The sequence below is a fragment of the Canis lupus genome, chromosome 1 (assembly GCF_003254725.2).
Source record: "Canis lupus dingo isolate Sandy chromosome 1, ASM325472v2, whole genome shotgun sequence".
NCBI classification, from domain to species: Eukaryota; Metazoa; Chordata; class Mammalia; order Carnivora; family Canidae; genus Canis; species Canis lupus.
Genome location: NC_064243.1, coordinates 17009687 through 17035000, shown reverse-complemented (window position 1 = coordinate 17035000; position 25314 = coordinate 17009687). Strand labels below are relative to the sequence as shown.

Below are 25314 nucleotides of genomic sequence, written 5' to 3'. Positions count from 1 at the left end.
ACCCCAGCAGGCATTTCTGAATTTCGTTGCTGTGATCCTGGCAGCTTTGCTATAACGTCAGCCTTTCTTTCAGCACCTTCCTATCCCCTGCCCATGTGCCTGACTTACCTCTGGACACAGAAACTGGTGGGACACGTTTCTTTCCGGTCTGCCATGGGTTTGTGGTTTGGCCTTTCAGTATTAGGTGTCAATCACAGTGCTGTGTCTTCCTTTTTTGGTTGTATGATGTCATCAGCAAACCAGATAGTCTTATAACCAGAAAGTTACAAGAAAAGATTTATCTATTTTTTAAAATTTATTTATTTTTTTATTAAGTAAAGGCTTACTTACTTACTTACTTACTTACTTTATTTATTTATTTATTTATTTATTTATTTATTTATTTATTTATTTATTTATTTATTGAAGATCTTAATCAGGCTCCATGCCTAGTGCAAGCCTGAAGCAAGGCTTCATCTCTCGACCCTGAGATCATGACCTGAGCATGAGTCTCAGGTTTAAATGACTGAGCCACCCAGGTGCCCCTTGTTTGTTGTTGTTTTAAGCAAGCATAGCAACTAGCACATACTTGTCCTTAGGAACATATTTTCAAGGCTGTTACCTCAGCGATCTAGACACAGCACCGTGATCCTGGTGGTACTCAGGACGTATTCTGAGTATGTCCTCAGAAAAACAAACCCTTCTCCTTACTTCATAGCTATGACTTGTTTTTTTCCTAGATTGATTACCTACTCTGTTAAATAGATTTGGTTCTGACTTACTGAGACTTGGCTCTGGTTTTTAGAAGAGTGTGAGACAGTGATCTAAGTCAGGGCTCTCAAACTATGGTTCACAGGCTGGCCACCCATTTTTGTAAACAATTTATTGAAACACAGTCACACCCACTCATTTATGTATCGTTGTGGCTGCTTTTGAACTGCAAGGCATAGTTGAGTAGTTGCAACAGACTTTATGGCCTGCAAAGCTTAAAATATTTACTGTCTGGCCCTTTACAGAAAACGTCTGCCAACCTCTGGTCTAAATTTATACTCTGTGTTTAAATATTTCCCCAAAACCACTCTGTACCAATTTGTAGAAACTTGGATGGTTTAGTACTCAGAGCTTGTTGGGTTTTTTTTTAAAATGCTTTCAGACATACTGCAGTCTGAGTTTCCTATGCTGTGCTCAGCTGACTACCAATTTATTTGTGTATTCTTGGATGTAGTGAGACCAGATCTCGCTTGTGTCCTAGATATTAAATTCTCAGAAAAGACTTTAGCATTTATGACTCACAGTATTCCATACTTAGGGGAAGGCTACCTGTCTGTGTAAAAGACCATTTTCTAGGAGATGTGGGTGGCTTGGGTAGGTGGGTTTGTTTCTTACGTTACCCTCTATAACTATAGGTATAATTTGTGCAAACAGAATGAGAGTGCCCAATTTTGTGGGCACATACTGACAATACCCCGATCTCAGATGAATAGATGAAGACCCGAAATCCTTATGAAGCGTTATATTTTATATACCCTGGTGAAAAGTTTCAGGACCTCTCAGAGTGAAAATTATACCTTTATTCATTTAATACATATGCTAAGGATATTACATATTTCTTCAGTGAATTTCTTCTTTTTTAAAAGCGACTTTATTGGGTTGTAATTTATATGTAACCTCAGTACATTTCTATTCTGTAGAAAAGCTAATTTATTTTACAGGCAACATAGACTAGATTTTTGTAACCTGTTCAAATTAATCTGTACTGTTTATTTCTCTTGTTCGGTCTTTGGTTTGTCTGGGCACTTGCATATTACAGAATAATGCACAATTTTGAAACTGTTTAGAATGGGCCATTCATCTGTACTTTGGGCATGTTTAACTTTTAATCATGTTTATTCTCTGTGTACCTTTTTAAAAAAAAAATTCTATAAATATTTACCAAGTTGCACAGCATTTGTTATGGCAGAGAACAAATGATATAATTCTTGCCCTGCAGATGCTTACAGTTGGGTAGAAAAAGAAAACATAAATATTTTAAAAGCTGCAACTAATATGAGGCTTAGAGGAATCACAACGCAGTATGTAATTAAAACTAAGCAATGGGAGCTTCCAGTTCAGATTTCTGCTCAATACTTGCTGAGGTTCTGTGAATGGAGCGAGTGATAAAATACAGTCCAGGCTTAAAAGAAGTCAAAGGAGGACAGAGTGAAATTAAAAATTAAAGTTGTGCAGATACATGGAAGAGAAGAATTAGAGTCATGTCTGAGGTACAAGGACGCAGGGATTTGAGCATCCCTGTTTCCTGGGGAATTGGCAGGGTTTGGGAGATGCCAGGGAAGGCGTCCCAGAAGAAATGCTACCTAAGTAGGTAACTGGAAGACACACAGGAAGAACAGCCAGTGTATGAGCAGCAAACGGAGTACGTGCGGTACAAACCAGCGTGACATTCCAAGTGACTGCCAACAAGTAGTTCTGGAGTGTGAGGTTCTGGAAGGTGCGGAGGGAGGTTAGGATTGGCCAGGCAGGCAAGTCCAAAGACTTGAGCCCTGGAAGGTACAGAGAACAGGAGATGAGTTTTAGGCAGGAAGCGAAACATTGATATGTGTTTTCCAGTGGTTTCCTCTGGTAACTGTGTTGGGGTACGGGCGAGGGAAGGAGAGGCTTGTGGCCAGAGAGGTGAGGAAGGCCACCAGGGGCTGAGAGGTGAGCCGGCCAAAGGGGCCAAAGGGTTCGAATGCTTCTCGAGGGAGAGGGAAGGCGGTCTCTGAAGGGCAAGGGAGGAATGCGTCATTGGTCTTCAGAAGATGTGAATTTGAGTGACTTTGAATGTACCATTTATGAAGTCCTAAGAGATGTAGTCAATGGTGGGCTGAGGATTAGATTGCGGACAGTCTTGAAAGCCAAGAAGTTTGGATTTTGCCTCACACCTGAGGAGAGACAGGTGATGAGAAGCCCCTTGTATCTGCACGTGCGTACTCCTCCCTGACCTGTCACCAGGGTGGCTCTGTGTCCCCGTGAGGCCCACCCCTCTGCACTGCAACCAGCCCCCTTCTTGGGCCACTGGGGGACCTCACAACCCTGCTCGTCCACTCTCCTCTGCATCTCCAGCTTTTCCTGGATCGTTCTCAAAATCCTCAGTTTCGCCATGGTACCTCTTCTGACTGAACAGCCTTCCTCACCCACTCGCCTACTGCCACCTTTCCTCTGCTTCCCTATGCTTCCCTCTACAGCGAACGTCCCTGAGATCACTTTGTGTCCCTGTGCTCCCCACGTCCTCCCCTCCTGTTTAGGTGTTCCTGTAGCTGCTCCACAGAAGCTGCTCGTCGAGTTCTGCGTGTCCAGGGACTTGTGCAGAGGGGTTTTGGCGTTCTCAGTGGAGTCATTTGATCTGAAGCAGTGGCAGGCCAGGTCCTTGTGGAAGTGCTTTCTGTGCTAGGCCTCTTGGTTCTCCTCTTGCCTCACTGATGGGTCCTCTCTGTCTTTCTCCTCTTCCCAGCCTGTAAATGTTGGTGTGCCCTTCAGTCTCAAAAATTTCTTATACAGGTCCATGACTTTCTTTTTATTTACTTTTTTAAGAGATTGTATTTATTTACTTATTTATTTGAGAGAGCAAGCAAGAGAGTGAGAGAGAGCAGGAGCAGGAGGAAGGAGCAGAGGGAGAGGGAGAAGCAGACTCCTTGCTGAGCAGGGAGCCCGAGGTGAGGCTCCATCCCAGGACTCTCCATCATCTACGAGAGTGATGGGAAGACAGCAGTGGGTTTGAGCAGAGGACTAATATGATCAATGTATTTTATACGGGTCAGCCTGGCTGCCAAGTGTGGAAGTGAAGAACCAGTGTGGTTGCTGTCTGTAACAATCCAGGGGACAGAAGAAGTGCTATGGGTTTGGAAAGTAGAGGTGATGAGAAATGACTGGATCTGGTATATACCTCAAAGGTAGATCTGTGGATGGGCTGAATGTGGGTGACAAAAGAGAGAGAAAAGGGAATCTGTGTATCACTCCACAAAGTATCACTCCAAATTCCTTGGCTGGGCACTTAGTAGAATAGTTACCAGTTACTAACTGGGAAAGTAGGAGAGAAGCAGGTTTAGGGATGGAGAGGAGTCAAGAATTGCATTTTGGATACATTAAATTTAAGAAGCCAAATGGAGACCTATGTAGAGATGCTAACTAAGTGGTTAGATTCAAGTCTGCAACTTGTGGGGGAGCGGTCTAGGCCATAGACAGAACTCCATGAATTGATTGATTATAGATGTGGCTCAGTTGGTTAAGCATCCGCCTGCAGCTCAGGTCATGATCCAGGGTCCTGGGATCGAGCCCCACATTGGGCTCCCTGCTTTTCGGGAAGTTGCTTCTCCCTCTGCCCGCTGCTCCCCCTGCTTGTACACTCTCTCTCTCTCTCTCTCTCAAATAAATAAATAAAATCTTAAAAAAAAAAAAACCGGTTACAAACTAAGATGTATAACGCAGACTCATTCTTAGAAGTGCACATGAACATGGATTCAGAGGAGAAATAGGAAACTGGAATTTGACAGTGCTTATTGCGATCGCTGAGATTCAAAGCAGTCTGTTTTCTCATTTATTTTATAGTAAGTTATTTTTATAATCGGAAACAGTAAGAGAAAATGAAGGCTGTATTACCTGGATGCACCACATGTACTTCACTTTGAAATGGAAGCTGCCGGCCAGGAGTTCCCTTCTATATCCTGGTCCTTTCTCCACCTGCCCCCCTGACCATAATGAGCATTCCACCTGTCTATTGATGGCACCTTCTTTCCAGTCCCACAGGAAGACTTGTTCTTCCTTCTGTCTGAAGTACCCCTCCTGTCTGGCTCCTGTCTGGCCTCTGTCCTCAGTAGCTTCGTTTGTCCACAGGCTCTGATTATCCGTACTTAACCACGTTCACGTCTGTCCCATCTTCCAGAAACAAGCCGTGCTTTCTCTGTGTTTAGCACGTTACCCGAAATTTGCTAGTCTAGCATTAACTTTGTAGAACCTGTCCATATTTTTCCAGTAGATAATTGTGTTTTCAGTGATTCTTTCCTTTATTCATTGACACAATAAACATTTGCTGAGTATTTTCTGTAGCTGAACGCCGGGGGTATAAGGGTTAGTGATGTCTGGCTTCTGTTGTCAAGACATTTACAGGGCACTAAAATTCCTCCTGAAATAGAAATTAAAGACTAGAAACTTGTAGAGTTCCAGGTTTTTCTTTGGAGGAAGAGGTACACTATATGAGTAGATGTCTTGTCTTGTCTCCAGAAAATCTTTTACCTTAATACCGTTAGTCATCAGAGAAATGCAAATTAAAAGCACAGTGGAATACTCCTAGGCACCGTGTAGAATGGCCACAGTGAAATGGCGCTATCGGCAGAGGAGGAGCAGCGGGAGCACTCCTGCATTGCTGGCGGAAACGCAAAGTACAGCCATTCTGGGAAACAGGTTGACAGTTTATTTATTTTACATATGACTCCACAGTCTCGTTCCTGGGTATTCACCCGAGAGAAATAAGATCATATGTTCACGCCACAATTGTACGTGTGTGTTTGTAGGGGCTTTAATCCCTAGCTTCCAAAAGCTGGAAACAACCTAGATGTCCTTCATCTGGGAAGCAGATAAACGAAGCGGAGCAGATCCGTAGCACAGCATGCTGCTCCACGGTGAAAGGGGATGGGTTGCCGACGCGCTCAGCAGCGCGGATGAATGGATGAATGGTGCAGGTACAGGCCCGTGAAAGGAGCCAGATCCCGAAAGCTACGTGCTGTACCACATGGTTCCATTTCTGTGACAAATGCAGGAGACAGAACAAGGGGATAGAGAAGACAGATCAGTGCTTGCCAAGAGCTGAATGTAGGAGCTATAAAGGGATGTCGGCAATTTTAGGGGAGACGGAACGGCTCTTTGTCTCCACTGTATGACTTTACCAAAATTCATAGAACTGTACATGAAAGAGAGTGAATTGTACGTTTTGTAAATTATACCTCTGTGTCCCTGATTTTTGAGGCACCAGAAGAAGGTTTTTTTTTTTTTTTAATTTGGACTATGTTCACATTTTTTGACTTTGCAAACCATATGAAGGAATAAGGTGAAAAGCTTCATTCCTACCCTTGCCACCCATCATCGCTAAGTTCCTTATGTATCTTAAAATGTCTCTAGGCAAGTATCATCATATATGCATATAGGTTCTTTATTTTACTTCTTTCTCATGCAGAACACAGCTTATGAATATAATTATCTGCACTGATTCCTTCTCCATATAGTGTATGTTCTATTCATATCAGTACATCAAGATCTTCCATTCTTTTCCACAGCTGCATGACAAGAATGTTGTTGTATGAGTGCATATGATTTATTTTACCAGTTCTCCCTTGATGGAGCCAGATTTCCCCCCATCTTTTCCCATTATATGCAGTGCTGCCCCAAATAACCTCGTATATACAGTCAGTTCTGCTATCATGCCTGTGTTGAAAACAGATTTGTTCACATGCAGTTGATCTATCAGGGAACAGTTGGAGCCTAACATGAATTCCGAGTTTGCTCATGTGTGATTACATCCCTGGGAAACACTAGGCGAGCACAGAAAATCGTGGAATGGAGTTGTGTAGGAATACACAAAACTCACAGCGTGCGCTCACCTCAGATTGCCGTCCAGGACATCATCTTCCCATTGGGTCACACTGGTCCGCACCTGGTATTACACTTTCCCTTCCATGCTATGATCTCAGGTGACCCTCCTTCCTCCACTTCACAAAATCTTAATAAGCCTCAACCCTCCCTTGCCCACTTCCACAGGTACCCTGCGTAACACCGTGCCACTGTTTTTATTAAGTGTGACACGGACAAGTGTCAAGTGTTATGTCCCTACTTCATTTTTGCCAGAAGCCCTGTGATTTTTATTGCGTGATTTTGTACAGTGCAGTGATTTATGACCTGTGATATATATGAATCATGTGATTTGAACGGACTGTACCGTGTGTGGGCGTATCTGTAGAGTAGATTTCCAAGTGGAAAGGTCCAGAGTTTAGAGGAGTTCTATCCTGCGGGATTACTGCTGTGATAGGTTGAAGTTTATGCAGGTGGCTTGGGTTTTCCTTTTTCATAGAAAGTGTTTATGGTAGAGCTGAAGGGTGTGTGTCAGCATGGGAATAATTCTCCCTTTCATCTTAAATCTGGGGGTGGTTCTGGATGTATGATGGTAGTTGAGGGAGGCAGATAACCCTTTGCATGTCAGGGGGAGGCAGATAACCTCATGAAGGCAGGAATCTCAGGAAAAGACCAGAATGGATGTCTGGCTAGAGGATGTCTGAAGTTGAGACTTTTTTCCTTCTACTTCCTCAGAATCGCCTGAAACAGAAAGAAGGCTTCAAGCCAAGACAGGAGAAGGGCTGGTTATCAGAATGGGACGTGTCTGGTGTATGTGCCCATGGCAATTCAGGACACATTCACCCAGTGCCCTCCAGAAAGAATGGCCTTCAGAGGCATTGCAAATCCCAGAGCTCAGACCTTGAGCCCAAGGCTAGGGCACTTAGGGCAAAGGAGTTTGTTAAGAGGAGCTGATGCTTTCTTTCCTAAAGAATGTGAAGGTAAAAGAGTCAAAAACTAGAGATTAGGGAGAAATTTTAGGAAATGTACCCAAGTGTTTGTTTTATTTGGTATTTAAAGTTTTCAAAAACTTTCAGACCCTGCTAGCTTATTTGTTCACTCCTTCTTTCTTTCTTACTTTAAAATTTTATTTTTATTTTTTAAATTTATTAAAAAAAAACTTTTTAAAAGATTTTATTTATTATTCCACGAGAGACACAGAGGCAGAGACACAGGCAGAGGGAGAAGCAGGCTCCCCATGGGGAGCGTGATGTGGGACTAGATCCCAGGACCCCAGTATCATGACCTGAGCCAAAGGCAGACGCTCAACCACTGAGCCACCGAGGTGTCCCCCGTTCACTATTTCCTTAGATAGTTCTATTTAGAAACAAACAATAATTCATAATTGAATATGACTAATTATAAGGAGTCCACTCGAGGCCCCAGTTCCCGCTGTATCAGCTTGTACCACATTGGAGCCAGGAGGAAATAAATGACCTTAGCAGTCTTGAAAACAGAATGACAGCAGACCTTATGCCTTTTCAATAGTTTCTTTTTTCCCAATTTTGTTTGGTTGATAAAAAATTGCTTTCTGTGTCATAAAACAGCACTATAAACTATTATAATACTGAAGATAGAAGTTAGGAAAATAAATTAGGTAAAGCACCTTTGAATAAGTTAGTATTTAAAATTTAACAAAGAAGGAAGTCATTTGTTTTCTTAGGTAATGGGAAAACGGCAGGTCTGAGCCGGAGACTGGTGTTTAAGCCTGTGATTTTCTTGTCACCAGTGATTTTGAAGCCCTGCTCCATTGTTTGGGGATTGCATGGCTCATTTCTGCATTTTTTCATAAAGACGTTGGAGAAGAAGAGTGTCTCACACATTGTCAACTCTTTCTGAAAATACTAATTATTGATTCAGCTAAGCTGCTCTTCGTTTAATTTTTTACCTACTGAGGATTTCTTTACTGATATTTCTCTATTAAAGTTTCGTTTGATATTAATATAATGACACTATAACAAGAAATGGAATTTCAAACCCTTCATCTTAATGGAGAATCCGGTCTGCATTCCTCTGAGGCCTCTTGCCCTGTTGTATGGTTAGGAAGATACATGGCAGTTCTCTACATGTTTTATAGTTATTTGCTATCACTGTCTTGCTTTTAGAAAAATGTCTTGTGTTTTGACTCTCTCAGGTGATCATAACACTGTCCATCTTATAGGTACAGAATTCAAGAATTAGATATTAATACTTAAATACCTTTTTTTTGAAACATAGGACTATTCATGACTGACTGTTCTTAAATCTTTATTCTGGAGAAACTTCTTACTCATTCTCTGGCTACATAAATGTTAATCCAAGATACTAGGGATTGTCTAGGTCATGTGATCAAGATGTTTATGAAGGAATACCTTTGGGAAAAGATTGTGGCTCAGAGGCATTAGTTGGTTATTTGCTTTGTTTTCTCTCTCTCGGCCCCCCAAGATTATTCTCATAATATCCCAGATTATATGCTTAGGAAAATGATAAAAGCAATAGTATGACTTTCACCTTGAGTATAGAGAAGAAACGTCCTTCTTTGCCTCTGTCTAGGTTTTTGAATACTTGAACAGCCATGTGTTTTATTTAAAAGACAGTATTTTCCACTCTTGAGACACAACTGGATATACAACTTTATTATTATTCACTAAAGAATATTTTTTGAGGATTTCTCTGTGTCCCGAGGACTGTGCTGACTCTCTCATTCCCTGCCCATCCCTCCTTCCCCCACGCCCTTTGAGGAAGGGACTGTGGTGATCCCCAACTCTCAGTTTGAGGAGTGGATGTTTATGGAGAAACTTCCCCAGGATCACACCGTTCAATTCGTGAGCTGTAGAGACAAGGCACCAACCCATTTGTAGGTCTCTAGAGCCAGACTCCATCACTTAAATAGCTGTGCTTACCAGTTTGAATAAGGGCATGTTTATCAGGTGATTAGTATAAAAACATTGTTTAAAAATATTTATCATTTCTTTAATCACTTTATGCACAATTGCTTGCTTATCTCTTCTTATGCCAAAAATAGTAATGTTCTTTCACACGAGAACTTGTTTCTACTTCAGCCCCTATTTTTAATGAGGATTTAGCCAAAATTTATTCCATGCACGAGGCTGACGGTTATTTCTTGATCTAATTTCCTTGTGATGTGACATTGTTTGATTCCAGGCTGCAGTGCATATTGTACCCAAAGAATGTGTTTTAAGGTGAAGCCACTAATTTTACTTCAAAGGTTCCACACGAGGATCTGTTGAATTAACATAAGTATGTCATAGCCAAAGTGGAAACTTTTAAGTTTATTTTTATTTCTCTCACTCTGTCACTGTTCGCTAGCACCCATGCATACATATACTAACGGCAGCCTCCATAAAGTGGTTTCAGACTTTTGTGTTCTTGAGTAACTAAATGGTATTCTTCAAAAGGCCTTTTGGAAAACTTTACTCTTATGTAAGGAATAATTAATCATCAGGGGGGAAAGTCAAAATGTCTAAAATCAGCTAGTGATTTAATTTAAAATGGCACACTAGATAAATTCTTTCTGGATATTGCAAACTAAGTAATGGTTTTATTTGGTATTTATTGAAGAATTATGTTTTCATCTAGTGTTTGCTGTATGAAAGATTAAAAATAATGTTTCTATCTCTTTTACAAAGAAAATTTAGTATTTTCAAATATCTGGGGGTTTGTGTTGAATTAAAACCATAAGTGTTTTGAGAAAAAAATGTAAAAATTTTACTCTTAGGACAGTGATCCTCCCATTCTCTAGATTAGACCCTTTGTGGTTACCCCAACCCTGTCCTTCCTTTTTATTGCATTTTAAGAAGCATATTTTAGTTTTGTCTTTGTATTGCTTAAACAATATGGTTATATAACTTAAACTATTATGAAGATGTTCTTAGTTTTTAAAGCAATTCTGGTTTTGTTCTCTTAAGTGACTTTCTATCTCTTTTCTTCTAATAAAGCAAATGAAAAAACACCCTTGCCGCCAGTGTGACAAATCTTTCAGCTCCTCACACAGCCTGTGCCGTCACAATCGGATCAAGCACAAAGGCATCAGGAAAGTTTATACCTGCTCGTAAGTTGTAATTTCTACTGTGGGAAGTACAGTGAAAGGCTAAAAGCTGGAATCTCTCTAAGGTTTTTCATATTTTGCCATTAATTTTCCATTTCTTGGCTGCAGTTTATAGATTTCAGTTTTTAGTTATATTCTGTTGTTTGGACAATACAGCTCCTTGGCGGGGTTGTAACACTTAAAAATAGTAAAATGAACAAGCCCCTTGCATACCCTGTGTACATTCCTGGGTTCTTACCTGTTGTCCAGAAGCATATATTTTCTTTACCTGAGCATTTTGGAGAAGTGATTGATTGGCAGGCACACATTTGAATGAGATACTCCTTGGTCTCTGAACACACAGGGAGTTGCCAGGTTTGTTGGCAGGTTGACTGGCTCTTTGCTTGGTTCAGAGCAGACCTTAGTAAGGCCTGGTCATGGAGTTAGTCCAAGGCTGGACTATTTGTCTAATGCAGAACAGCCTTTCCTCAACACTCACTTTTGGCTAAGAGACCAAATTCAGGAAATTGAGTGGACTAGTACACTGACGATTTGGTGGTGCTACTCTGGACAGTCATGAGCTACTTCTTTGTATATGAGAATCAGAACTCATTATATCATTAGTGAAAGAGCTTTATCACCCACTCAACCAGAACATGCCTCAAGTGACTTGATAGAACAGGGTTACTTGCTTTGAGACACTTGTAAAAGAGAGGACTAACAGACACAGAAGCCATGTAGCCAGCGTGTAGTGTGTGATCAAAGCAGGGCACAGCGTATTGTGTGGCTCAGGATGCTCATGAAGGTTGGCTGTAAGTGTGGCGGGGGCTTCACTGTTCTGGGTTAGCTAGGGAGAGTTTCTCGGGCGGGAAAACTGAGACATAGACTTTCCTTCAGTGAAACAGAAGCTCGAAGTGATTTTGATGAGATGAGAACGTTCTGTGAACGAGGCCTACATGTTTGAGACTGCACTGAGAGGTTCAGAGAATGAGAAGGAAGCCCTGGCTGAGAAGAAGGTAGAAAGGGAGCTTTCTGGCCCCTGGCCTGGCTTTGTCCTTCCTCGGATAGGCTTGTGTATCTCTCTTTGGAGTCCCTGTAAGGCAGCGAGATGCTCAGATTGTCCGGCCAATTTCCTTTATTCTTTGGTGTTGGTGCTGGCTCCCAAGGCTGCCGTGGTAATGGATCTCTAACACGAAATCATCAGGGTGGGGGGCCAGACACTAACAAAATCTCCAGAAGCCTTTTTGAAGGCAACACATTTGATTCTGCATATGACCAAGAGGCGTTTTTCCCTCTCACTCACTGCAGCGATATTCTTGATGTCCACCTTACAGCATCCATAGTCACCACGGTCATTAACTTTTTTTTTTTTTTTTGTCCATTTCATTAAGAAAATGGTGAATTCATATCTTCTAAAGGAAAAACTATTCATGATCTACAGGTTTGGGTTTTTTTTTCCCACACAAGGTGAAGTGAAAACTTAAAAGATTGGCCTATTTGGATATCTGTTCATTTTCCTACATTTTAATCTCCTGAATGAACACATGATTCTGAGCCCTGTGCTACTGTGTTTGTGCCTTGGTGAGGAATTTGGCAAGGCCAGACACCCTGGCTTACGGCAGAGTGGGCAGGCGTAATTAACATCCACATGAAGGAATCAGGGAGGGACTTTTTTCATATTAAAATATCTCTTAAGACATAAACTCTGAGAGAACACTGAGTCATTGTAAAGAAAACTTTTGAAATTTGATACTCTATTTAAAAATTAAAGCCGTCTAGAATTATAAATGAAGTAATACCTCAGCCAAACCTAGAAAATAAATCCTCCATCTGAACCGAATTAGGCTGGTCCCATAAGGGCACAAAGAGCAACAGAATGCCTTTTTACAAAAAGTACAAAAATTTTACTCGCAAATTGGAAACTGCGATTCAGAGCGAATTTGCTCTTTTGTTTCGGACCATTGGTATTCATGCAGATGGCCTTGACCCCACGGAGCGTACTGTTGGCTGGTGGAGGTCTTTCATCAGTGAGTATGCTCTTCAGCGTGGGTTACGTTCCAGCAGGCAGGTTACCTCCTTGTCTTTGCTCCACAGGCACTGCCCAGACTCCAGGCGTACCTTTACGAAACGGTTGATGCTGGAGAAACATATCCAACTCATGCACGGTATTAAGGATCCTGACTTGAAAGAAATGACAGAAGCCACCAATGAGGAGGAAACAGAAATAAAAGAAGATACCAAGGTCAAACATTGCAGATGTTCTCTTTACAGTGACGTTGTGTTGACTTGCTCTTTCCATTCATTGTCTTCATTTAAATTTTTCTAAATCCAAGACTCTGCACGAAGGTATAAAGTGATAGGTCATCTCCCTGTACACCCATTCTGATCTTTCATCTTGTTCCAAAAAGGTATTAAGTTCCTTCTGCATCTGTCCAGCAACAGCTTTAGGGACCCACTTACGAATAGAAGCTACAGAATTTTGTGCGGACTCACATACACGGTCTCTTAGCCAGGAGGAATGTAGGGAGCTAGATTCCTTCTCGTTGGCAATCTATCGGTTGTGAAAGGTACCTGGTAAGAAGGAAGAGGTTTTTTTGTTTTGTTTTGTTTTTAGTTTTACTTTGTAATAGTAAAGGAAAAAAATCACACATCTCTGCATTGTCCTTAGTTCAGCGGATAGTGAACTTGAATCAGCATATATACTAATCTGTGCATCAGGCATGTGTGTGCCAAAGTGCTGTTCGAGGACGGAGCAGTTCGGCAGACATTAGGGAGGTTCTGCTGTCTTTGGCACTGGGCTGCGTCTGGAATGTACCTGGGTAACAGCCTGTGTGTGCGTTCAGGGAGTTAATCATTGAGTAAATCCTAATCAGAATACAAGTCAGACAAGGGTCGCATTCAGTGGTAATCTTTTCTCCCCTCAAGTGATGGGGTTGGTGGAGGTTGGGATGGAATGAATCTACGTGCAGGGGCAGCTTCAGGTCAACGGTGTATGTGAGTGGTGCCTTGTCCACACAGCAGAAAAGACGGGCCACTGAGCAGGGAATGGCCCTCTGGCTTGGACTTTTGGGGAGCTGGAAGTGAGGGGGTTGAATGTGGGTGGGATTTAGAAAGCCGAAAGGAAGGAGAAAAGCATGGGCCAAGGGTCAGCCGTGAGGCGAAGGTGAACGTGCAGGGAAGGTGAGTGTGCAGGGAAGCTCGAGTGCTAGACCAGCTGGGGCCTCCAGGGCCTCTATGCCAGTCACAGAAAAGGCAAAGCCTTGATGTTTTCTCAGCCTGCCCCTGGCCTCCTCTCTGTACCTCCTGCCTCGGTTCCCCGTGCCTGGACCCTTGCCTTCAAGTATCCCTGTCACTGGGCCACCCCTCCTGCTCCCCTGCTTCCCATCCCCATCCCATGCCCTGCTTTGTTTCCCTGGGGTCTGACACACTGTCGACCTCCTGGCTTGTGGTTTTCTGTCCTGCTCTACGGGAGCCCCCATTCCGTGGAGGCAGGGACTTGTTGGGCCCAGTGGCTGGGGTGGTGCCTGGTAACATAGGAGCTCGGGTCCCCCGTGTGGAGTGGATGAAAGGCGCTAGACTTGTGGGGAGCAGGGGTTGGGGAGGGGGTGCAGACACACCGCTGTAGGAAACTCCGAATCCCGAAACCCATAGTACTGGTTGCCCTCGCAACTCGGAGGGCCTGGAGAATGGGGCATTTGTCAGAACGTGTGGGGCAGAACGATTTTCACTCGTGTCATCCACTTTGTTTTTTCTCAAAGGTTCCCAGTCCCAAGCGGAAGTTGGAAGAGCCAGTTTTAGAGTTCAGACCTCCCAGAGGGGCCATTACCCAACCACTGAAAAAGCTAAAGATAAATGTTTTTAAGGTCCACAAATGTGCCGTGTGCGGCTTCACCACCGAGAATCTGCTGCAGTTCCACGAACACATCCCTCAGCACAAGTCGGACGGCTCCTCCTACCAGTGCCGGGAGTGCGGCCTCTGCTACACGTCGCACGTCTCCCTGTCCAGGCACCTGTTCATCGTGCACAAGCTGAAGGAACCGCAGCCCGTGTCCAAACAGAACGGGGCCGGGGAGGAGAACCAGCAGGAGAACAAGCCCAGCCACGAGGACGAGTCGCCCGACGGCACTGTGTCAGACCGAAAGTGCAAGGTGTGCGCAAAAACGTTCGAAACTGAAGCTGCCTTAAATGCTCACATGCGGACACACGGCATGGCCTTCATTAAATCCAAAAGAGTGAATTCAGCTGAGAAATAGCCACAGCCCTTCCGTAAGGAAAATCCCTGTCCACATTGGAATAAAAGAGACATTTTTGTTACAAAAAGTTTGCAGTATAATAGAGTTAACAGTACTGTCTAGGCTGTTGCAATATATTCTCTTTGAGTGTACCTTCCTCACCTCGTCGTGTATATCCTCGATAAGTATTAAAACAGTATTTGAGTTTAAAAGAGTTTGTATATATTTAAATGAATAACTTTTTATACTCTTTGTTACATGTTTGTATCAGTATTTAGTGGAAAATGTTTTGAGGTTTTATTGTTTTCTTTTTTGTTTTTGTTCTTGTTTTTGTTCTTTTGGGTTTTTATTTTGGGTTAGAATTTTTTTCTTTTTTTTGTACTGTTCCTTTGACACAGAGTTCTTAGTAACAGGGGCAGTTCCTGAATTCAAATAAACCATTTTGTATGTTACCGATTTGAATGGGTTAACTAATTACAGGCTAAGATAAGGCCTTTTTTAGTGTTTTTAATTTTTAGAATTCACTACATAAATTGTAGGTATTGTGGGTCTCAAAAACACTAGAGACTTTTAAGTGTCTTAGCACTACCCTCAACGTGCCTGCTCTGAGTCAGCGAGTGCACCTTTTCGCGTGTAACTGCACTCTGGCGTGTGGCATCGTCTTCCAGGCCACGCCACACGGTGTCTAAAGCAGCCCTGCCGGTAGCTTCTTCCCCAGTGGCGGATTAAAAAAACAAAAACAAACAAAAAAACCCAAACTTGAGCCAGAACTCCCGTAGGAGCGTGGATTTCCTTAATTCCACTGTAGAATGCAGAAGCAAGGGAGCACCAGAGGCTGTCGGTTCTCTGGGCATCTAGGTTTGCACGGCTGGCTGGAAGAGCACAAGGAGGTCACGTCACAAAAGGGCTGGACTACTGTAAAAGTTACACACATGTAGTTAGACCAATAGATTTATATAGTCGAGTTTTTTGTCATGTAATTTATTAACTATTACAAAGACACAACTAAAAATATCAAGTATTTCTCTGGCTCTTGACAGGAAAAAAACAAATCACAGTCGACTTAACCCTTTGCTATCTAAAGAGTTGGCATTTCCTGTTCTGGGTGCTACTGCCAAATGTTCTGGTACTTGGAGTTGGGATGTACAACTTCCACCACCGACCTATCAATGCAGCGAAGTGCGTGTCGCGATTGGCCTTGCGGTTACGCACCGGAGCCACTGGGCTTCAGTTCGGTCGTTTCGATAGGCGTCTTTACAATATCAGCAGTTCCACTTCATCGAAGTGCAGCAGGGGTATTCCTCTGTCCCTTCCGTTTATAGTTCTCTGGGAGAGTTCTATTTTTCAGTTTTTGTTTCTGTGTTTTCTTTTGCATTTTATATCTTGTATTTATCCCTAAACATGTTTTGTACCTTTTTTTTTTTTTTAAAGAAAAGAAATGCGTTTGTGTATATATAGATACTTGCATGATATACTGTAGTCAACGTTCGGTTCCTCAAAAGGTCTTGCTGCTGTCAGGTGTTATGCACTACATCCATCATAACTGTATTAAACACATTTCATATGTAAATAAACGTGGGACATTGGCCCTTGTGCTTCTGTGAGAGAGTTATTGATGGTGGGTCTCTGACATCTTCATGAAGGTTAGGAAGTGATTAATTGCAGGGACAGACTACAGGATATTGTAGATTTCTTCCCCCTCAGAGGAGTGGCATATTCGTTCTCATTAGCAATCAGCTCTTTTGTCACTTCCTCGTTGACTCCATCAACTCATGGGTATAATGCCAGGGCGGGATTAAGTATTCCTACACTTGAAATTCAATTGCTGTTACTTGTTATATTTATACTTGTATTGCTCTAAGTTGTATTCATAGCACTTTTCATGTGTTTCTGCATTTGAACCTTGCAATAAACCTGTGTGGTGGGCTGCACGGGTCCTAATAATCTAGTTTTACAGTTTGAGGAAGCTGAGCTCAGATTCCGTTCTTTGCCTAAGCCCTCACAGCTGGTAAGTGGCTTTGCATATTAGAACCCAGATATTCTTGCTCTAAATCTTAGTGCTCGCTCTCTGTGTTTATGTACATATTGACAAATATTCACTTATTCAACAAATAAAAAGTATGTGCAAAACACGATACTAGAATTTTTGTTTGTGGCACTATGGCTCTTATAAGAAAGTGGAAGTCTCTACTCTTCAATACCCAGAAATGCTTGCAGCTGTAAAGTAAGCATCTATAAATGCCTAGTTGAGCATCCAAGAAAGTTTTAAAAAAAATGCCCTGAGATCCGAAATGAAGACGAAATTGAAATCCAGAGTAGAAAAACAGCACAGAAGCCTGGAGCCCTGGGAGGGAACCCAGATGGCTCAACTGAAAAGAGAATTGGTGAACCGGAAGATCAGTCATGATGAAATTACCTGGAATACACCGAGGTAAGGAGATGAAATCTATAGAAGAGATTAGAAGCCAAAAGGACAAAATTACATAGTTGGTAGGAGTTCCAGAAAGAGGGAACAGAATTGGGAAGGACCTGTGTGGAAAATTTTTAGCCATTAAAGACAAGAATACTTGAGTTAACACAGCGAACACTGAGCAGAAATCCAGAGTGAAACTTGTGAGCTCTACCCGTTTGTCATTAGTGGCGGATTTGGATGAAGTTGTGGATGTGAGCACTTGAGAAACGGTATGTTCAGGCCAAAGGCAGAAACTGAGGCGTGCTCCATGAATTCTTAGGAAGCCCATGTCCTCTGTTGGTTGGGGAAGTGGAGCTGAGGCTTATAGCGTAGGTTCAGGCCAACATGTAAAAAGCCTTGAATGATGGACTAGAATTTGTACTCCGACAGAGATGAGTTTTTTGGACAGAGGAGTGATAGAGCCAGACTAGTCAGTGGCTGCATTTAGGGTGGAAGATGGAGGAGCTTATCAATAAGGATAGGTTAGATTATGCAATGGTTTACAGTCCTAAATCTTAGTGTCTTAAAACAGCAAGGCTTGTTCTTGGTCACATTTGATGTTCGTTGTTGGTTGACTAGGGACATAGCTCCAAATCCCCTTTGACAAAGGGAAAGTGCCAATGTTCTGGCCCAGAAGTGAGAGATGTCATTCTTCACAGTTCACTGGCCAAAACTGGTCCCGTGATCCTACCTCCTCACAAGGAGGCTGGAAGTACGATCCTGTGTGCCCAGAAGGCAGAAGGCTGCACACGTTTGAACACCATAAATGGCCATCACAGTAATTGGCATAGGCATGGTGCTAGCCCAGCCATGGTCATGAGGACTTAACCCGAGGTGGTGAGAGTAGGCCTGGAAAGAGGCTGTGGTTGCAGGCGGCATTTCAGAGATAGTACCAAGAGGATTCCATGCTGTGGGGCACAGAGGAAGGGAAGAGAAGTCTGACTTACTTGGGTGACTTCTTAGATTTTTTTTTTTTTGCAAGGTTTAGATGACATAAATAGAAATATGAAAGTCAAAATGATAGCTAGATATGGGGAAGTTGGCACTTTCGACAATACAAGATACGTTTTTGCTGAAGGTGTGGTTGGATGATTTTATTTTATCAATAATTGAGTAACAGTAATGCATAAAGAAGAACACCAACAAGGGGATGAAGATTAAGAAAATGAGAAGGAAGATGTTGGCTTAGACTACATGGTGTAGACCACTTCCTCCCAGACACATTTCCTGCCAATTCTTGGCTCCTACTCCAGTAAGTATTCCAAAGAACAACTGTTCCATCCAAAGCTCCGGTGGGCGTCTCTCTGGGTCAGCGGGCTAGTGATTTATGTCCCAGGATCTTTGACCAACAGGAAAATTGACTGTTGGAATCTTTGGCCAAGATTAATATATCATTTCATGTTAATGTGTTCATCATCCTGTGAGCACTGTGACTTTTTTTCTTTTAATGCCGAAGTGGAAGGGGGGAAAAAGGAAAATGTGTTTGAAGAATTAAGTAAAATAGGACTTAATGGACCATCCCAAATGGTCTGAGAATGATGAGGGATGTGCTAAATGTGGAGAGCTGCTTGTGGCATTTATAAATGTTACACAAAAAAAAAACCACAGTCACTTGGGAAACATGATGAAAGGGTCCCCTGTTGGAGCTCTTCAGCCTAACGTACATTTCCTACACAAGGAACGTAGGTGTCGTTACCTTAAATACGTGGCTCCTAATCTATACAATTATCTCCTTGCCTAAATGGACCCTTGACTCTTCTTTACTTTAAGTTTCTTCTTGCAGTTAACAAACCTCCTGTCCCTCCAGCGTTTATTGTAAACCTTTGGGATAGGACAGTGTGAACTTAGGTCTCTGCAAAGGAGAGACCTAGGAGCTTCTAGACTAGCCAGTTGTAATTCTATCGTTAGCAGTACTCCCAAACCTCTGATCTTGATTGAGTAGCCCCGCCTTGGTCCACATGAGTCGGCTTTGAAGCTCAATCTGAAACTTGGCTACTGCCAGTCTTCCCTATAAAACAGAACATTGTCTTTTCATATCCATTTTTGCCTTCTACTGTCCCAATAGATTTTGATGAACACTTCAGTGGACTCAAAATACTGGATGATAAAAGTTTCATCATATTAGCCTGTTTTTCTAGGAATGTGTTCATTTATATTCACTGCCTTCATTGGAAAGGTAGATCTGGGAGTCCCCAGCATTAGATCCTTTATGAATTAGGGTCTTAGCAGGACACAGCCAGCGCACAGAGAAAAGTTTCACTTTAAAGAAATTAAGGAAGGGACTATTACAGAAGTGCGGGCTGGAACAGGTGATAGATAGCAAGGCACTCGGGGACTTAGCAATGGTGGGGAGCCCTCACCTCCTTCAGGCCTGCTGAGCCGGGGTGGGTCTAGAGCCATGGAACAGGGCCTTGATCAGAGCCCTGGCAAAGCTAGAAGAGTGTAGGATGGAAATTATAGGGAGGCTGCTGAGACACTTAAGGATCTGTCTTCTGCTCCCATTGGTCAAAGCCAAATAAAAGCAAGAGAACAAGCAAGGCTCCGTAATCTCTTATATCAGTGTGCTGGGCACAGAGCAGGACAGAGAAGGACACATGAAGGATCTGGGTGGAGAGACCTAATAATTGGAGACACCGAGCATGTACTTTTGGAAGCACCTGCCATATACTTGTTTTATTGTCCACATGCAGTTTATCCCCTATAGGCTTGCTGTTAGCTGCGTCAGGGTACTTTGGGTTCCACATTGGCTTTTTCTTTCTAATTACTTCTCCAGGTTTATCCTGGAATTATACCCTTTCCTTAGTGGTTATTTTTACCTAAGGAAACAGAATAGCGTTTCCCAGAAAATATTCTTTGCTAGTTTCCAATTCAATTTGCGAGGTTAGTTCTGACTCCAAACAGTACTATTTATAATGTTTCGCAGCATTCAAAGGAACTGATTATTCAATTTGCTTTGCTATTTTATTGCGAGCTGCTTATCCTGGAGCTTTTCTTATAATTGTAAATCACACTACTGTGGCAGTTCTGTTTCTAAAACAGTCCTTTGCAAGACTATGTATTTAGGGGAGCTCTATAATTACAGTCCACTATCACACTTCCAACTCAGTTCCAGAAAGTGTGGGTTTAGTCCAAGAGTAATTTTCTGACCTCCAGGTCAAGTCAAGTTGGATTGGTTATTTCTGAAGAATAAACTTTTTTTTTTTTTTTTTTTTAAAGAACAAGGAAAACAGAGATCCGCTGACTGGAGAGGATGGTGTGATGTTGACAAGTCGGGAGAAGGCAGAGCTGCATGTGTCTTAGGGCAGAAGAGTGTCTCTCAGTAGGGATAATGGACATCTATCCTTGCTCTTGTCAGTTCTGCATCGGACCCCTTCCCGGGGTTGGGGAATGTGCCATGGCTTGAATCTCAGCAGGAGATGGGTCTTGCCTCCTCCTCCTGAAACCAGAAGGTCACTCTAACCCCCAGCAGCCGAACCTCAGGCATGGGTTGGCCACCACTTGGCCAAAATGATGCTTCTGCTTTGACTTTCAAGTGCAAGACATAAAAAAGATGGGACGCTTTGAATTCACTCATTCCGGTGGCATGGTGGCAATGACATTGCTCAGCATCTCTGTTAGCAGGCCATCGGTCGGCCTTCAAGGAACCACTGAACCGTTCGGGATCCAGACGGTGCCAACATCATGGTGGGACATTCAAAGCTTAGGCTCCCGCTTCCCTCTGTGTAAGACACCATGGAAGCAGCATGACAGTATTGGTTATTTTTTTTAATGATTTTTTATTTGTTCATTTGAGAGAGCACAAGCAGGGGGAGAGGCAGAGAAAGAGGGAGAACAGACTCCTCGCCAAGCAGAGAGCCTGAGGTGGGGGTCGGTCCCAGGACCCTGGGAACATGACCTGAGCAGAAGGCAGATGCTTAACCATCTGAGCCACCCAGATGCCCCGGTATTGGTTATTTTAGAAGAGACTCAACCAAGGTAAACAAATGTGTGCCATCAATAGCCATGTAGACCCCAGCAGACCTGTCCCCACATCCTGCCCCCCCAACCCGAGTTGTTCCTGTCACACCCTGTTCCCATTCCCTTCCCAGGGCCTGGCACTGGCTGTTTCCTCCGCCCGGAATGCTCTTTGCTCAGTTATTATTCCCACATGGGCCTCTTCCTTTTTTTCTGGTTGGTTCCAAAGTCACCTTCTCGGAGAGCCTTTCCAGGTCCCCTTGCGGGACCAGGTCCCCCTCTGCCAGCAGCACACACCCCTTGTGGTATTTAGCAGCCCCGGTACATGCTCACTTGTCAGCTGTCTGTCCTCTGGATACATGTGCTGAGTTTCTGCATGAGCTCTACCTGCTTTGTAATCTGTGGTTGCCATTCCCTCTCATCAGAAGAGGCACAGCCTGAAAGCAGCAGGTTCTAGAACGTTCTCTTTTTCCTCATCAGGTTGATCCTTACTCTTGTTGGCAAAGACAAATGCTTGTTCCCTCAAAGTCAGTGCCAGAGGAAGAGCGGCTGAGTGCTCTTTCCTGGAGAGCTACTTACTTGAACAAAATGACCGTGGCATTAATAACAGCATCAGCTGATTGCTGCTGCCTCGGGAAATGATGAAGCCCTGCTTTCAGGAAGGGAACGCATAATTTACTTTCATGTCCTATTTTTATGCCCAACGCATTGCCTTGCATGAAGCAGGTGCCTACAATGTCTTCGTTAAACAACCAAGTCTCCGTGAACCTCCACCGGTCATGATTTTATTTCTCAGGGTTTGGGACAAACACTAGAAGGGTCCTGAGCTATTAATTGCCCAAAAGTAAGATTCTCTTTTTCCTTTTACATGGGTAGTATTTTAAAAATCATTTTAGATTATTTTTATTACTAATGATTGAAACGTGGATGTGTGTTCCGCTCATTATGTATTTTCCCCCAGATAACAAAAGATGGGAGTATTTAACACTGAATTCTAAGAGCTGTACCAGTCCTAGTTTCAGTGACTATAGACCCATTGACAATGGAGTTGGAAATTGATGCAGGAATCAGAGGTTTTTTTGCTCATTCTTTTTTTTTTTTTTTAAGTAATCTCTACACCCAATGTGGGGCTTGAACCTACAGCCCTGAGATCAAGAGTCGCATGCTCCATGAACTGAGCCAGCCAGGCACCCCTGTTTAGTTATTCCTAAATATGCAAATTACCTAAACCTCTAATGTGGGGACCCCCCCCCTTTTTTTTAACATAGGAAGATAGTTAAGCCCAGGAGATACATTTGGAACTGAGAGCTCAAAAACTCTCAGTTGAATCCTATTCGTTTAGGACTCAAGAGCTCTCATTTAATCTTAAGAAACAACTGTGTGAGGGAGGATGGTTTTATAATTTCACAGATGGGGAAACTGAAGAAGTCAACCACTTAACCCTTGTTTCTGGTGCTAAATTAAATCTCCTTTTTAGTGGACATTGCTGCATTCTCTATATAGCTCCAGGTTGGATCTTAATCTTTCATTTTTTTTTTTTTTTTGCATTGAACTTTCCATTTCTGCATCAATTTAAGTACAACTGTAGAGTGTGTGGTGACAAACTAATTCATTAATGGTGGGAAATAATTTTGAAGGAAGACTCCAAGGGTTTCAAGGTCAGAGAAGACTTTCAAGGTTGTTTGTATAAGAACCATTTGATGCTGGATCTCTTCTCTAACACCACGATCCAGTGTTCCTCCACTACTTGAGCACTTCCAAGGTTGGAGAGTTCTGTGCCATTTGAAAGAGCCCAGTTCATCTTTGGGTAGTTTTGGCTACTAGAAAGTTCTTTTTTATTGTTTTAAGTCCCAGGGTGCCTAAAGGGCTCAGTCATTTGAGTATCTGCCTTTGGCTCAGGTCATGATCTCAGGGTCCTGGGATCTAGCCCCTCATCGGACTCCCTGCTTACCAGGGAGTCTGCTTCTTCCTCTCTCTCCTCTGCTCATGCTCTCTCTCTCTCTCAAATAAATAAATAAAATCTTAAAAAAAAAAAAAAGACTGTCCCTTTGTAGTATTAGATCTGATGATCTATTTTTTCAAGGAACTACTTGGCCTGTGTACCTGAATCCTTTTTTCTTTAGTCCAATAACAATGACAAAGAATAATAGTAAGTTGTCACAATAGTTATTGTCTATTAAGGGTCTACTATGGGTCAGCCACTGTAAAGTCCCCTTGTGTATACATTATCTGGGTGTCTGGTGTATATACTATCATCTGCCATGTGTGCAAGGGGCATTTAGAATATAAACATAATAGCTAATACATCTCAAGTATTCATGATAGGCCAGATGTTCTCTTAGTATCTTAAATGTTTTATTTAAATTGCAAAATAACTCCAAGAGGTTGAGACTATTGTGATCTTAATTTTCCAGGGGAAGTAAACTGAGCAGAGACTGCCCTGGACACAAATGTTAACTTTGCTCTTAGCTGTGATATAAATCCCCTCTCAGAGAGGCACAGGGGAACGAAAAGAGCGCAGTCTCTGCCTACATGGAGCTTCCAGGCTATGGGAGAGGGGAACACAGAGGAAGACATACTCCAGTGTGAGGGAGTGAAGGGAGTCTACAAAGGCAATGGGGCAGCACAGAGAACAGGCACCTCTCCTCACCTACGGAGAAGCCCAGGAGGACTCCTGGAAGAGCCAATACCTTAGGAGTGGTAAGGTAATGCCTAGGAGGTGGTGGGCTTGGAGAGGCGTACCAGGGACCTAGGGCATAGCATGAGCAAAGGAACAGAGGTGAAAGACAGTGGAGCATGTGTGAGGGAGAGTGCTCTGGTCTGAATGTTTGCATCTACCCCCACATCCATATGTTGAAATCCTAAGCCCCAAAGATGGTGGTATTTGGGGGTGGGGTTTTGTGGAAGTGATTAGGGTCAGAGGGTGGAGGCTTCATGAATGCAATTTGTGTCTTTATAGAAGAGACTCCAGAAAGCTCCTTCCCCTGCTTCACCCTGTGAGGGCACATGGCCGTGGCCCTGGAAGAAGTTCTTCACCAGGATGTGATCGGGTTAGAGCCTTGATCTTGGACTTCCCAGCCTGGAGAACTGTGAGAGATGAATTTTTGCTGTTTATAAGCCACCCAGTCTGGGGTGTTTTGTTAGAATGGCCCCAACAGACTCAGACAAAGGGTAGCGGTCTGGGATGCTAGAGGCTGCCCTGAAGCCAACGAGCTGAAAGTACAACTGAGTCACGGCCACCCACACGGGTGGATGTGTTCTGGCTGTGTAAACAAGGTTTGCATCACATTTTAAATGTAGTTAGGGAGGTTACTATTTAAAGAAAGCCTTTCTGGAAAGAGAATATTGACAGCATGAGAAATCCAGATTCACACATTTGATGTTTTCCTAAAGTAGATGAACATCATTACCATGGCCTTTTGTCAGCATCATTTCCTCCCCAGGATGTGTGTCTGAGCCCCCACATGAGGAAGCAGGAGCTTATTTGTCCTACTGCAGGGCCGTCTCTTTCCGTGGGGGAGTTTATTCCTCCCACACCTACATCGCTCTCAAGTCCGGCAGACACATTCACAGATGCATGAGATATCCAGATGATCATGAAGAAGCCCTTCTTCGCTTGTGACTTAATCTCAGTGTCTTAGAGGTCGGATTCATAATCATTCCTGGGGTAAAAAAAAAAAAAAACACAAATATTGCCACTTAACATCCGCCATAGATTTTTTTTTTTTAAACCCAGAGACATTTACAAGAGCATCTGGCTGGGGGAAATCTGGCCTATCCATGTTAGCTGGCAGTGTTAATCTGCGTCGCTAAAGGGAGCCAGGTGGTCAGCAGCCCCCACATCCACAGCGCTGAGTTTAGTGAACAATAACAAGTTGTGTATAAATCGGTTTCCATGGTTTGTTCATCTCAGCTGCTTTGCAGGTGGCTGAGGACACACAGCTTGTCTCTGCATGTTAAGGAGTGAGCAATATGACAATGTCACATTTCCCCCCACCATATTAGAGACTGGGGTTTCATACATATAAGACTCT

The 25314-nt window shown here is 43.0% G+C and overlaps 1 protein-coding gene across 10 annotated transcripts in view; it reads left to right on the top strand.

Annotated features, from left to right (window-relative positions):
• The window catches only part of ZNF532 (zinc finger protein 532), a 107342-nt gene extending 90879 nt beyond the window's left edge, over window positions 1–16463 (top strand). For 8 of the 10 annotated variants that reach the window (XM_035712419.2, XM_049111180.1, XM_049111028.1 and 5 more), the window contains 3 exons: window positions 10554–10666; window positions 12737–12884; window positions 14401–16463. In XM_035712419.2, the coding sequence (XP_035568312.2) occupies window positions 10554–10666; window positions 12737–12884; window positions 14401–14895 (756 nt within the window). In that variant the 3' untranslated portion in view covers window positions 14896–16463. The remainder of the gene's footprint in view (window positions 1–10553; window positions 10667–12736; window positions 12885–14400) is intronic. The other 2 variants (XM_049111041.1, XM_049111159.1) reach the window with 2 other exon arrangements.
• The last annotated feature ends 8851 nt before the right edge of the window (window positions 16464–25314 follow it).